Here is an 11,951-nt window from a genome sequence, read left to right on the forward strand (position 1 = left end):
ACACCTGATAAGGAAAGTAAAAGGTGACATCTCCTTAAAACAGCTGCAGGGTCATGTCCTCAGCACACTGCACACATGTAGCAATAAAACCATTCCATTGGGTCGTCTTCATATTTATAGGAAAAGCTTCATCTTTCATTAGTACAATTGCAGCAAGTTCAGTTAATTTAGTGCAGTTAATGTTTCAAAACATTCACCATAGCTCACGGTGTTCTAGAGAGCTGGTTAGGATCAAAACACAACCAGTGACTGCACACAGCAGTTGGGCTTCTGCACAGGAACAGACACATGTCATTAAAACACAAACAAACCAGTATGTGCCAGCCAAAGCTTTATTCCATCTTCTTCCATTGCTTTAGAACAGCACCAAATGCAAGACTTCAACCCAAAACAACTTTGTTCCCGTATGGAGAAAAAAAAACAACTCCCCACCCCTACCCCCCAAAAATACCCTCAACTTTTTTTTTTGAGGAAAAAAACACTTAACAATGCAACTTTTTCAAAAGCAAACATCAGAAAGCAGTGCTGTACAACACAGTAGCATATACAGAAACTTACAAGAAACTTTTGTTGAAGAATCACCCATGAGGAACTCCATACAAGTCAGCACACCCCCAGTCAGTAAAAAATGCCAGTCAAGAGGCAAATTCTTATTAGGAAAATACAGCTGTAAGAAACAAGCTAACAGTAACAGTCTAGCAACAACAGCTGTAAGAAAACAAGCTGAAATTAACTGTCTGCCAAGACTATTCCTTTACAGGGAAGTTCAGTAGTGACAGGTATTTGGTCAGTTAGGTAGAAAAAATAAGCCACTCAATGCTCTGCTGGTATTTTTGTTCCCACAAACACATTTTTATGGGAACATTTTATACACAGGCAGTTGTTCAGTTTCACATGGTCTACATGTCACTTGGTTTCAGCACTGCTCGAGGACATGAGGATCTTCAGCTAAATTGCTACTGCAGCCAGTTTGCTTTTCTATAGGGAATAAACACAGAACAGACCCATCAAGATGTTTCTATAAATGTGTTTAAGGGCATTAAGATCACAAGTCAGCTCTACAGGGCTTTAGACTAAATACTTCTGACATATTGGACCATGTTAAAAGACTACACTTATTATACAAAGATAAAACAGTTGAAACAGCAGAAGTGCTCCCAGATTTCAGATCCGAGTTCAGGTTTCTCCATCCCTCAGTGGGCTTTGCATAAACCACTGCAGGAGTTTTTTCACCCCGAGTACCTCCTACTCAAACTGCCTTTCCAGGCACTGGCAGTGTCTGCAGCAGGTTCCAGCTCTGTGACACGTGGGTGCATGACTCCGACTCGCCTCTCCTGTGCTGGCACTTAGAGTGCATACACTAACTCCATGCAAAGTATTCAAGAACAGAAAAAAATCCACAAAATCAAGAATAATCCTGCATTTGCGTGATACAACTGAGGGAGACTGTAGATTGACCATTTTACCAAATTCTTTAACTACCCTTTTTCTTGCTTAACGGGCAACCTGATCTCTGTTCCAGGCTTCCTTATTTGTTACCCAAAAAACAGTAGTTATGCTAAAACACAATTACCAATTAATCCCCGAAAGCAAAAATGCTATCCCCACTTCAACTCAGTTTAGTCTTCATCAGGCAACCACAGAAACAAATTGCTGAGACAGGTTCTGGAGTCTCCATTCTTGGATGGATTCCAGGACTGGCAGTAAGGTCCTTAGCAATCTGATCTAGTTGGCCCTGCTTTCACCACCAGGAAAGACCCTTTTCAACCAGAACTGCTCTACAATTCCATAATTATAAAAATAACATATAAACAAAAAGAACCTGTACTATTTATTTGGTATACTGAAGAGGTGTTTACCAGTAGCACTTCAAAAATTTAAGTAATAATAAAGATGTACTTTTCACAAACTATCCTTACAACAAGTAAAATGGTATTATAATGGATTTGGAGTTACAGATTATGGGACTGGGGCACTCAAATGCTAAACTAAATGTTTTAATAGTCTGCCTAGCAGTTGCTCACTTTGCCTCAGAAACATTACCAAGAACAGCATGCTGACAGCAGTGCTCAAAACTCCGCCAAAATCTGTAACTTGGGTGGACCATCTCAGCTGTTCCAAGAGGCTCAGTCCATTAGATGAATAAATAAATACTAAATTGGTTTGGAACTGTGACACAGCAGCAACTTTCATTGCATGCAGTCACCCTTAAACTGACAGTACATAAACTAATGCTATCAAGAAAATTCCAACCACAGTAACAACTACATAAACTCAAATTAATGTTTCAACTGTATTTTCTATAATAAAGCACTTCCTAGAAAATTAGAAAACATTCAAATGCAGAGTACACAACCCATGTGGGGGGCTTAAAGTAGACTTACCTTGAAGTAGGGACTCCTCTGGTAAGGGCTGCAAGTTTTCTTTTGCAGGGGTTAATGCCTACACAAAAAGGGATCCTGTTAGGAAGCTGGCACTGTTGCCAAGACTTCCACTGAGGTGCTTCCTTTAATACTAGATTAACTTCTTACATCAGCACTACTGGACTCCTATTTACCATTGTTTTCCCCCCTTATAACTCACTATATTAGTCTTCTGCCCACTTTTCACTTTGATACAAAGGCTGCATGTGAAGAACAAACTGGAAATCCATGCTGCATCAGCAGCATGGCTCATCACCTGAGCTTTGGGTTCCAGACAAGTTTTTTTTATCCACTGGTAGGTACTTCATGAAGAACACTGGTGAAAACCTCACTATTCTTTCCTAATTTCTCCATAAAAGTGTTTTTCATAATTAAGCAGTTAGTTAGCAGCCCTTCTAAAAACCAGTTCTGTCCTGCCCAGTCCATTATCACACTGCCATACCTCAGTTGATCTGCAAGCCCAGTCAGGAATTCCGTTCCAGACATTCTCAGGATGAACAATCTCCTCATTGCCACTGCAGAGGTTCAAGACCTGCACATACAGAGCCAAAGTGGATCTAGCACAGCAGCAGTACACTTAAATAAGACACAGCAGTAGGAAAACACAGTTAAGGACTCTGCCTTTGAGAAGGTGTTGAGAGGTCTGGATCTTTCAAAGAAGGACAAGCTAATCTCTAATAAAACTAAATGTAGTAGTGACTGAGGCTGCTCAAGGCTCTTCTAGGCTCCTAACACAAGCACAGTGAGAAAAAAGCTGTGAAACACTACTAGATCAGAATCAGAAGGCAGCTGATGAATAGGGATATCATTATATGGTAATCCCTGACACTGCCTCATCTGCATGCAGCTGAGCTTAGTTTTAGACACCCCCAGGATCTACCAGCACAAGAGCTGGCTTCCACAATCTCTGACACTCAATTTTCCAAAAGGATATTTTTATGCAATGATCTTTTGGATTTGCAATCTTAAGTTACAACTTAGAGGTCATTTTATGTAAGTATAATGTCTGTGCAAGTGTGTACAAGAACACATGCTCCCCTCCTGGACTGAAGGGAGATGTCTCATTCATCCCCCAGCTTAAACAGCAGTAGAACAAGGCAACTCACTGCATTATTCTTTATTCTTGAAGATAGCTCCCACCAACCACTAATTCAATACACATTTCACTGAAGCAGGAATAGTTGTGGATTCATTATTACTTGCAATATAGTTTGAGTTTCTTCCCAAGTTTCTACTGCTCTAGCACTAACTCCTCAAACCACCAGTAAAATAATGTCAAGTTTCATGAGCATTTAATGGTAATACAGCTCCACTGCAGAACACTAACTTGCAGGCCAGACAGAACCACACATCTCAAACTGGAGCCAGATCCTTCTCAGTCAATAAAAGAGAATAAGATGTGAAGGGAACATCAAGTGTTGACATGCATCATCAATTCAATTTGAGACACTGCTACATCTCTCCAGTTATAAATTTAGAATCAACATTTGCAATACTTAAATTCTGTAACAATTAAAAAAATATTTATTCAGAGTTTAGAGAAGGATGAAAGGACCAGATCTAAAGAATGCAGAAAGAGTATTCAAACCACACTTACCTTGGTACCCTTCTCAGATACCTCCAAAATGCGAGCATCACACCATTTGAGAGAAGTCCATATCACACATTTGGAACCAACAGCAAAGCCCTTCAGATTACAAGGATAGTCATGGCGTGCTACAAGAAAAGGTAATTTACCAATGAAGGAGAATGGAAAAAAAAAAACCAAAAAAAACCAAACTCACAAAACCCCACAAAAATGAACCCTCAAAAAAAAATCTCGGATGTCTCAAACACTGCTGCTCCACCTCCTCCAAACTACTTGATATTTGGAAGTTAAAAAATTGTCATCCCAGTCTTGTAAATGTGCTTCATGTTCAGAAATGGATTTCCACCCAACATCATTAATCTTCCAAGCAAGACTGTCACATTACCCTTGAGATACTACACTCAGTCTGCTGTCCTTAATCCATCAAAGCATTAACACTAATACATTATCTTATTAGGGAACAAAAGCTAGGTTTTTTTACAAGAAAGCTATTCTCATGTTTGAATGTACACATTTTGATTATTTAACTCTTTAAAATCAGATACTTTACCTCCACTGCAGTCAGCCAAGTTCTCATTTTGCTTTTCATCTTCCCCAGGCTTACAGCATAAAGACTGAACACACTTATTTTCACTCTCTTTAAAGGAGTCAGTCAAGTCTTGTTCCATCCATTTGTCCACAGAGTCATCTTTCTTCTGCCACCCCTTATGTTTCTCAACTTTATAGTCACGTGATTTCACAGTGAAAACAGGCCTTTGATTTGCTGAGTCTTTTGAAAGAAATGAAAATTGACTTCCACTATTTGCAGAACTCTGTAGCATAGCATGTTCCAGCCCTAACAAGTCCTCTTCCCCATCTCCCTGAGGAGTCTGAAGATCAGGCAGCACCAGTTCCAGGAAGGGCTCAAATTTGGCTCCTAGCATTGGCTGATTGCCATGCATCTTCTGTTGCAGTTCTTTCTCAGGTCTACCACCAGATGATGACAGCCTTAGGGAGGGAGGGTCTGCTTCCATCCAGTCATCTAGTACAGCTTCTGCTTCATGAATTCCAGACAAATTTGCTTGCAGTTTCTTGGTCTTCTCTCCCAAAGAAGGCTGAACATCAGATGGAATCAGCTCTACTGACTTCTCTCTGTCACTAACTGAAGGCACCAGGTTTTCTTTCTCATTAAGTAATGGTAAAATTTCAAGATGGTTCAGAGCTGTCACTTGCCCGGCCTCCTCCCTCACATCTGGCAGCTCCAGCAATTCCTGCTCCAACACTGTCTCTCTTGCTTCACTGCCTGACGCTACCTGCATTTCAAGGGACTTTGCTTCCAGCACTTCATTTGTTCCTTCACCAGAGGAGGACTTTTCCAAAATTCCCATTAGCTCCTGTATGAGCTCATTTAAGTCCTCACATGGTACGTGCATTTCAAATGGATCCAGTTCTCCTAATGTCTCAGTTCCATTGCTTGCAGATGGCTGTGCCTGGAACACTGGCAAACTCTGCAGTTCTTTTTCTTTTTCTAGGAAAAGGCTGGCTGCTGGAGCACCGCCTGTCACTTCTGCTTTCAGCTCAGCCTCCTCTCCGAACAGTATTTCAGACAGGTCTTGCTCTGCAGCTTTCATTTCATTCCCCACAATACGAGGGCTGCAGCTTCTCACTGGCTCTAGTAGCATACTGTTGTCAGTGTCACCTTCAGACAGAGGTATCTCTTTACCAAAACTGTTCTCACGCCCTCCTACTTCATATCCGTCATCAACCTTCCCACTGGCAGCTCCCACTGACACCTTTGTTTCTGCAGTTTCTAAGCACTCAGAAGTTACACCCAGGAAAGGATCAGTACAAAATAAAGCACTTTCACTTTCTTCCTGAGCTAAACCACAAACAGCAGAAGTTTCTTTGTCGAGACAAAGACTCAAATTGCTGCTTGAACTTCTGTTTTCCTTTAGGGGGTTGCAAAGGTTTGAGAAAGCCCTGTCACCAGTTTCTTTATTAGCATTCCAGTAAGATTTCATCTCTTCATTAATACTATTGCCAGAAGCTTCCAGCTTGACAACACACAGAGGGACTTCAGAATCTTTATTTTCTCGAATTTCTACTACTTCAGCCTCCAATACAAGGTTTTCAGTCATATCATAAAACTTCTTATTTGCTTCACTAAGCCATGAGCCGTCTGAGGGACTGAAACCTGACAGGCTGCAAGCAAATGCTTGCCCAGGTACTCTGAGCAGTTCACATGGCATCTGTCGGATCATCTCCAGACTGATACTTTCCTCACTTCCGTAGTCCACGTGTCTAACAACTACACTGTCATCATTCACACTGCTGATCTGAGCTCTGTAGAACCACCCATCTTGACTGTATTTTGCTAGACAAGTATCACCACTTTTAATACAAGACTTGCCATCATTCAGAGAACTTAGTCCAAGCTTTTCAGCTTCCTCTATTTTTTTCTCGATGTAGCTCACAACTTTGGTATCAGCACGGTGACACCAGAAGTATCCTGGATTATTTACCACTGTGATGTAAATTTTTAAAGTCTGACCTGCCTCTGGAAATTTCCAGTTAAATGATTTACAATCACTTACACAGGAAATTTCATTTTGTACCTGAGGAGGCAAAGACTCACAGACAGTGATCATGTGTTCAGGGTTCTCTCTTCTATCAATTTTTTTTCTGGAGAAAAGTCTTTCTCTATTTACAAGATCTTTATCAGCTAAATCCACTGTTATTACACCTTGATGGTCACTGAGAATAACTTCCCATTTATCCTCAACCTTCTTTACAAATTCACATGACAGCAGGATTTCACTTGTTCTCTTGGTGAAGTAAAACACTGCCTTCTCTGTCCAGTCTGCATGTTTTTTGCATTTGAGTCCACCTAGGAAGCAGTGAATGCTCATTGCTGGAATAGATGACAAGTTCTTAGGGAGCCTTCGTGCTTGATCAACACTAATAACAGAAGTATCACCATAATCAATATAATGTACCCTTATTGAATTGTCAGAAGTCTTCTCTTTTACTACAGCTCGATACCACAGGCTGTCTTCTGAATAAACAGCACTGATTAAATCTCCCGCTTGGAAAAGCTGTCCACAAGGGTCCTTCACTGATTTCCCATTGTTTAAACTTTCCAAAATGTTTTTAAGCTGAACCTCATCACTCCCTAGTTGAACATAAAAATCCTGCGGGTCACTGACATAGGACACATACACTAAGGTTTTAAGAGCTGGCACTATCTTCTGTGGTGGTAGATCAGATGCATTTTTAAGCATTATACACCTGCCTTCAGCATCAGATTTAGTATCTGACAGTTTATCTACCTGGGAAGAGAGCAGAGACTTCTCCCCTGCTTTATTCAACAAAACAGCATCCTTTGTGCTAAGTATCTCATCAGGTTCTAGTAATCCAGCTGCCACGTCTCCCTTCATATTCATAGAGTGCTGGAAAACATTTACAACTTCTTTGAAGTGTCTTTTGCTTCCTTGTGCTTGCTGGGTTGCAGGTGGACGTCTGTTTCCTTCAAGAGGCCTATCTTCATTTAAAGGGGACTCTGCAGTCTCATCCCTCTCATTCACCTCTGTATTTCTAGAGCACAAAGTCTCATTGTGAACATGACTACACAGTCCTGTACTGTTCAGGCTTAGCTCTTTCAGTTTTGTATTAATCTGAGCATTTCTATCAAACAACTCAACCAGCAGTGTATTATCAGAGTCCTTTGCTACCACTATTGCTTTTAATCTCTTTTCTAGGACAGCTTCCTTAAACCATGTTTCAGCTTCTTTGGAAACAGATGACACATCAGACACAGAACACTTTATGGCCTGCATTGGCACAAGCAAGACATCAGAAGCATCATTGGGTAAAATAAGCAGATCATCTGTCTCTATTGTCTCTGTGTTCCCAAAATCCACAAAGAAGACTTTAGCCTTAGGTTGTCTTTCTATAATTACTCCCCTATACCACTGACTGTCAGAGTACCTTGCTAGACACAAGGTCCCAGACTTCCCCAAGGTTCCTGTGCTGATTACTCTCTCACTCAGGCAACTGATGTCATCAGCCAGCTGTGCCAAGGTATCTGCACACCTTTCAAGTTGGCAGTAAAACGTCCATGGATTCTCAACATGCGTAATATAAACATCTTCCTCACTCCCTATTTTGATGCCATGACTAGAATAATAGAAAGAGTGAAGCTGGACCAAAGATTCCAGATCCTTTTGAGGAAATAAACGTCTGGCTACACCCCTCTCAGTGAGAAACTGGCAAGCACTCTGAAAAGGTGTGATTAAATCTACAATGTTAAACAGGTCCCTATTTATTGAAGCCAAGGCAAATATTGTACACTTCAGGTCAATGTCAGATGATGAATCAACAACAAACTGATGAAAAGCCTGAATTGCTTCTTCATCCCAAGCAAAAGGATTCTGACCATTGGGTTGGATTAAGTTGTAAAGGCTGCACCTGAATGCCTGAGCCTCTAACCTAAGGAAGCGTTCATTAATTGCACGGAGCTTCCTTACACACACCTGCTCCCTGTTGCCATAGTCAACATATATGACTTCTACTTTTTCTGCATAAACTCCTTCACTAACTATTAAAGCCCTGTACCATTTTTTATCCTCTGAGTACTGGGCTAAACACACAAGATTTGGCCAAACATGTGGCTGGGATGAATTTTTGCAGTGCTCCTGAATTTCATCCATTAGTACCTCAAGGTCATGGCAATTTCTACTTAACTGACACCAAAAACAACTAGGATTCTCAACATATGACAAAATAACATTAACTGTACTTCCCACTTCTAAGTGGCCTCCACAAGAGGAGCCTGGCTTAATTTCCACATAGTTCTGTCTCAAAGAGGTGTGCAGATTTTCCTTATTCTCATAGCCTTGAGAAGGAAGAGATTCACTGCTTTCAGAATTGTGACTAACTGCAACAGGGCTCTCTCTCACCATCACGCCCACTTGAGAACCAAGTATTCTACCACTACTCTTTAGATCACATTCTTCCCTGACCCTCTTCTCTGCATTTATTTGGCTTTCCTCTGCAGCACATATTAGGGAAGAGGCCTGGGTCACAGACTTATCTGATTTCTGGTAAGTCTTGGGTATTTCATATCTCTGGTATTTAGCATAACCCCCCTGGGCCATAAGTTTACTTATTCTTCCCTGTCCTAACTGGGATTGGTCAAAAATTTCAACAATATATTTGTCACCCTGCACATTCAAAAACCAAACCTTTAGTTCCTTGTTCAGTACCATCTCCCTGAATGCAGACACAGAAGCTTCACTCCAACTCCCTTGTGGAGGGGAGACACCTGCCAAACAACACTTCAGAGCTAAAGCAGGCAGTTCCTTGAACTGAGGGAGCAGCTCCTTCACAGCACAGAGATCCACAGTTTCTGTACTGCCTCTGTCCACCAGGTGTATTTCCACCCCAGTGTCCAGTACCCTGGTGACCACCGCTCGATAAAAAACACCCTCATTCCCACTGGCACAACAAAGGGATCCAGGCTGTGGGTCCCACCCAGCACCATCCAGCTTTGTGGAATGGGAATAAAAATTCCACATGCACTGCCTCAGCTGCCTGAAGAGCTGGTAATACTCATGGAGCTGCAGCCAGAACTCAGATGGGTCTCGGAGATGAGAAACCCGTGCAGTGTACAATGTCCAGGTCTTCAGATGCACACCAGCGACAGCAGACAAATCTCCATGTGTTAAAACAGGAGGTGCTTCTGGTGGCAATTCCAATTCTTCAGCTAAGGATTCCTCTACTTCCAGCTGCTCGTGAGCTTCAGTTTGGCTCATGTGACTGCTGACCAGGCAGCAAGCCCGAGACCCAAAAAGATGGTTCAAATCAACACCATTTTCCCCATAGAGGGTCACGTAATAGAGATGCTCAAAGGAGTTAAAGGCTTTGATGTGAGCACTCACTCCTCTACTGAGCACCAGCGCTTTCAGCAAATCCACCTGCAACGGGGACCAGCCACAGCCCCCATCTGAAACACCCTGAAGAGCACACACGTAAGTGACCACAGGCATACGAAAACACTCAGCAGGTAAATGGCGCAGGTTAGCCCTGGTCACAGTCTCCTTTTTGCCATAGTCCACAAAGATCACGACAGCTGCATGTTGATCCTGCTCCCCAGCAAGGAGCTCCAGCAGAATAGCACGGTACCACTGGCCATCCATCCCACGGGCAGCACAGGGCGAGCCCACTTTGGGCAGCAATTCCTGCTCCCACTGGTCATAAGCATGGCATATGGTATCAGAAAGACAATAGATCTCCTGTGACAGGCACTGCAACTGGCAGTAAATGTGGTGTGGGTCAGAGACATGGGTCACTATGACAGGCTCTGTCACACCCAACTGAAGCTGAGGGTAGTAGTAATCCAAGGCAGGTGACAGAGGCTGGTATGAGAACAACACACGGACAAGCTGCGGAATCGCAAAAGCTCCAAGGGAACACGCTGGAGGCTGCTGACAGAGCTGCTTCTTTAACTGACTAAATGGCAGGCAGCACTTGAGCACCTGGCAGAAGCAGCTGGGAGAGACACGTTTGGCCAGGCCCAGCTGCCGCATCTGAGCTACGAGCTGGGGCAGCTCAAGCACGATGAGCTGCGGCGTTATCACCTCCTGCACCACACCAGACACCTCCTTGCCATGCAGGAAGCTGAGGAACTCCATTGCCTCTACGGTCCACTGGGACACTGGTGAATCCCCACTTGCTGTTCCCTCGCGACTGTGGGAGGGCATGACATCGGCCACAATACAGCCCAGCACCTCCGGGGGCAGCTGGAACAGCTCTGAGCAGCCCCGTGCCAGGTAACAGGCGGATGTAGTCACCACGTATCCCTCGTCCAGCAGGAAGACACGGTACCCCTGGGCACTACAACTCACCACACAGCACCGGTACCACACGCCCAACACCTCCACCAGCGCCAGCTCTCCTGGGCACAGGCTGGTCCCGCTGGCCCCCGGCCCGCTGGGCTCTGGGCGGGCCGCCAGGTGCGGCCCGGCCGCCACCTGGATCTCGCGGTGGAGGAGGGCATAGTCAGCCTTACGGTCACCCAGCAGTCCCCACAGCCGCAGGATGGGCACCTCGGGGCACAGCCCCACTGCACGGACCCGCAGGGTGACGGTATCGCCGCGGCCGAGGGATCCCGGCCCGGAGCTCATCGCTAACCCACCCAGACGCCGCCTCGCCCCGCGCACGAGGCGAATGAAGGCACCACTCTCCGCCCCTCGGCCTCATATAGAGCACGCGCCGCCCACGTGACCAACAGGGAGCCGTTAGCGGCTGCCCCGGCGGCCGAGTCCATTTTGATCCTCTCGGTGGGGTGGAGATTGGCGCGAAGGGAAGGCTGAAAAGGAAGGTGAAGTGGGCTGATACATGGGGCCGCTCCTGCTACGCCAAGACTGCGCGGAAGCACCACGAAGAGGAGAGTTACGGAATTATGGCCGGGGCTCCGCGGGGTTCAGGGTAGAGCCCGGCATAGCTGCCCTCACCCACGGTGGAGCGCTCCACTCCGGATGGGTGGTGGCGGGACGGCGGGGGCGGGGTGAGGGGGGAGACAGCGCGGCGAGCCCGCTTAGCTCCCATTGGTCAGAGCGGCTCCGGGGGCGGGACACGCGTGCGGAGCTTGGCGGCTATTGGCCAGCGGCGGCGTGAGGGCGGGGCGTGGCGTGAGGGCGGCAGCCGCGGTGTGAGGGCGGGGAGCTCGCAGTGGTAGCCCAATCGCTAATAATTCACACACAAAGAGAGAGATTTATTAGGAGTTAAATTAAGTTTTTCACTACAAGATTTTTGCAAATAACTTTTTTGGTTTTTATTTTGAGCTGTGCTTCAAGGGTCCGTATTTGGACCAGTGTTATTTAGTATCTTCATTAATTGCATAGATGAGGGGTTGGAGGGCAAGTGACACCAAGCTGAGTGATGCTGGTGCTGCCAAAATC

General features: G+C 44.8%; 1 protein-coding gene across 1 annotated transcript; it reads right to left on the reverse strand.

Annotated features, from left to right (window-relative positions):
• Nucleotides 1–314: 314 nt before the first annotated feature.
• Nucleotides 315–11,201, reverse strand: TDRD6 (tudor domain containing 6). Its single transcript, XM_014257638.2, has 5 exons — nt 4,562–11,201; nt 4,021–4,139; nt 2,866–2,955; nt 2,385–2,442; nt 315–978 (listed from the first exon to the last, which is right to left on the reverse strand). Exons 1-5 carry the CDS (start codon nt 11,172–11,174, stop codon nt 917–919), a joined length of 6,942 nt encoding a protein of 2,313 aa, XP_014113113.2. The 5' UTR covers nt 11,175–11,201; the 3' UTR covers nt 315–916.
• Between the last annotated feature and the right edge of the window lie 750 nt (nt 11,202–11,951).

Source organism: Pseudopodoces humilis, chromosome 3, assembly GCF_049639895.1.
Source record: "Pseudopodoces humilis isolate 2021_Gansu_Grassland_sample_001 chromosome 3, ASM4963989v1, whole genome shotgun sequence".
Lineage (NCBI taxonomy): Eukaryota > Metazoa > Chordata > Aves > Passeriformes > Paridae > Pseudopodoces > Pseudopodoces humilis.

What these genes read in the sequence shown, in the direction of transcription:
- TDRD6 (XM_014257638.2), bottom strand. Translation starts at nt 11,174, where the DNA reads ATGAGCTCCGGGCCGGGATCCCTCGGCCGCGGCGATACCGTCACCCTG. An exon ending in CTTGGCTGACTGCAGTGGAG is followed by an intron (nt 4,140 to 4,561) that starts GTAAAGTATCTG and finishes CTTTTCTTGTAG; the next exon opens with CACGCCATGACTATCCTTGT. An exon ending in AGAGGAGTCCCTACTTCAAG is followed by an intron (nt 979 to 2,384) that starts GTAAGTCTACTT and finishes TATTCCCTATAG; the next exon opens with AAAAGCAAACTGGCTGCAGT.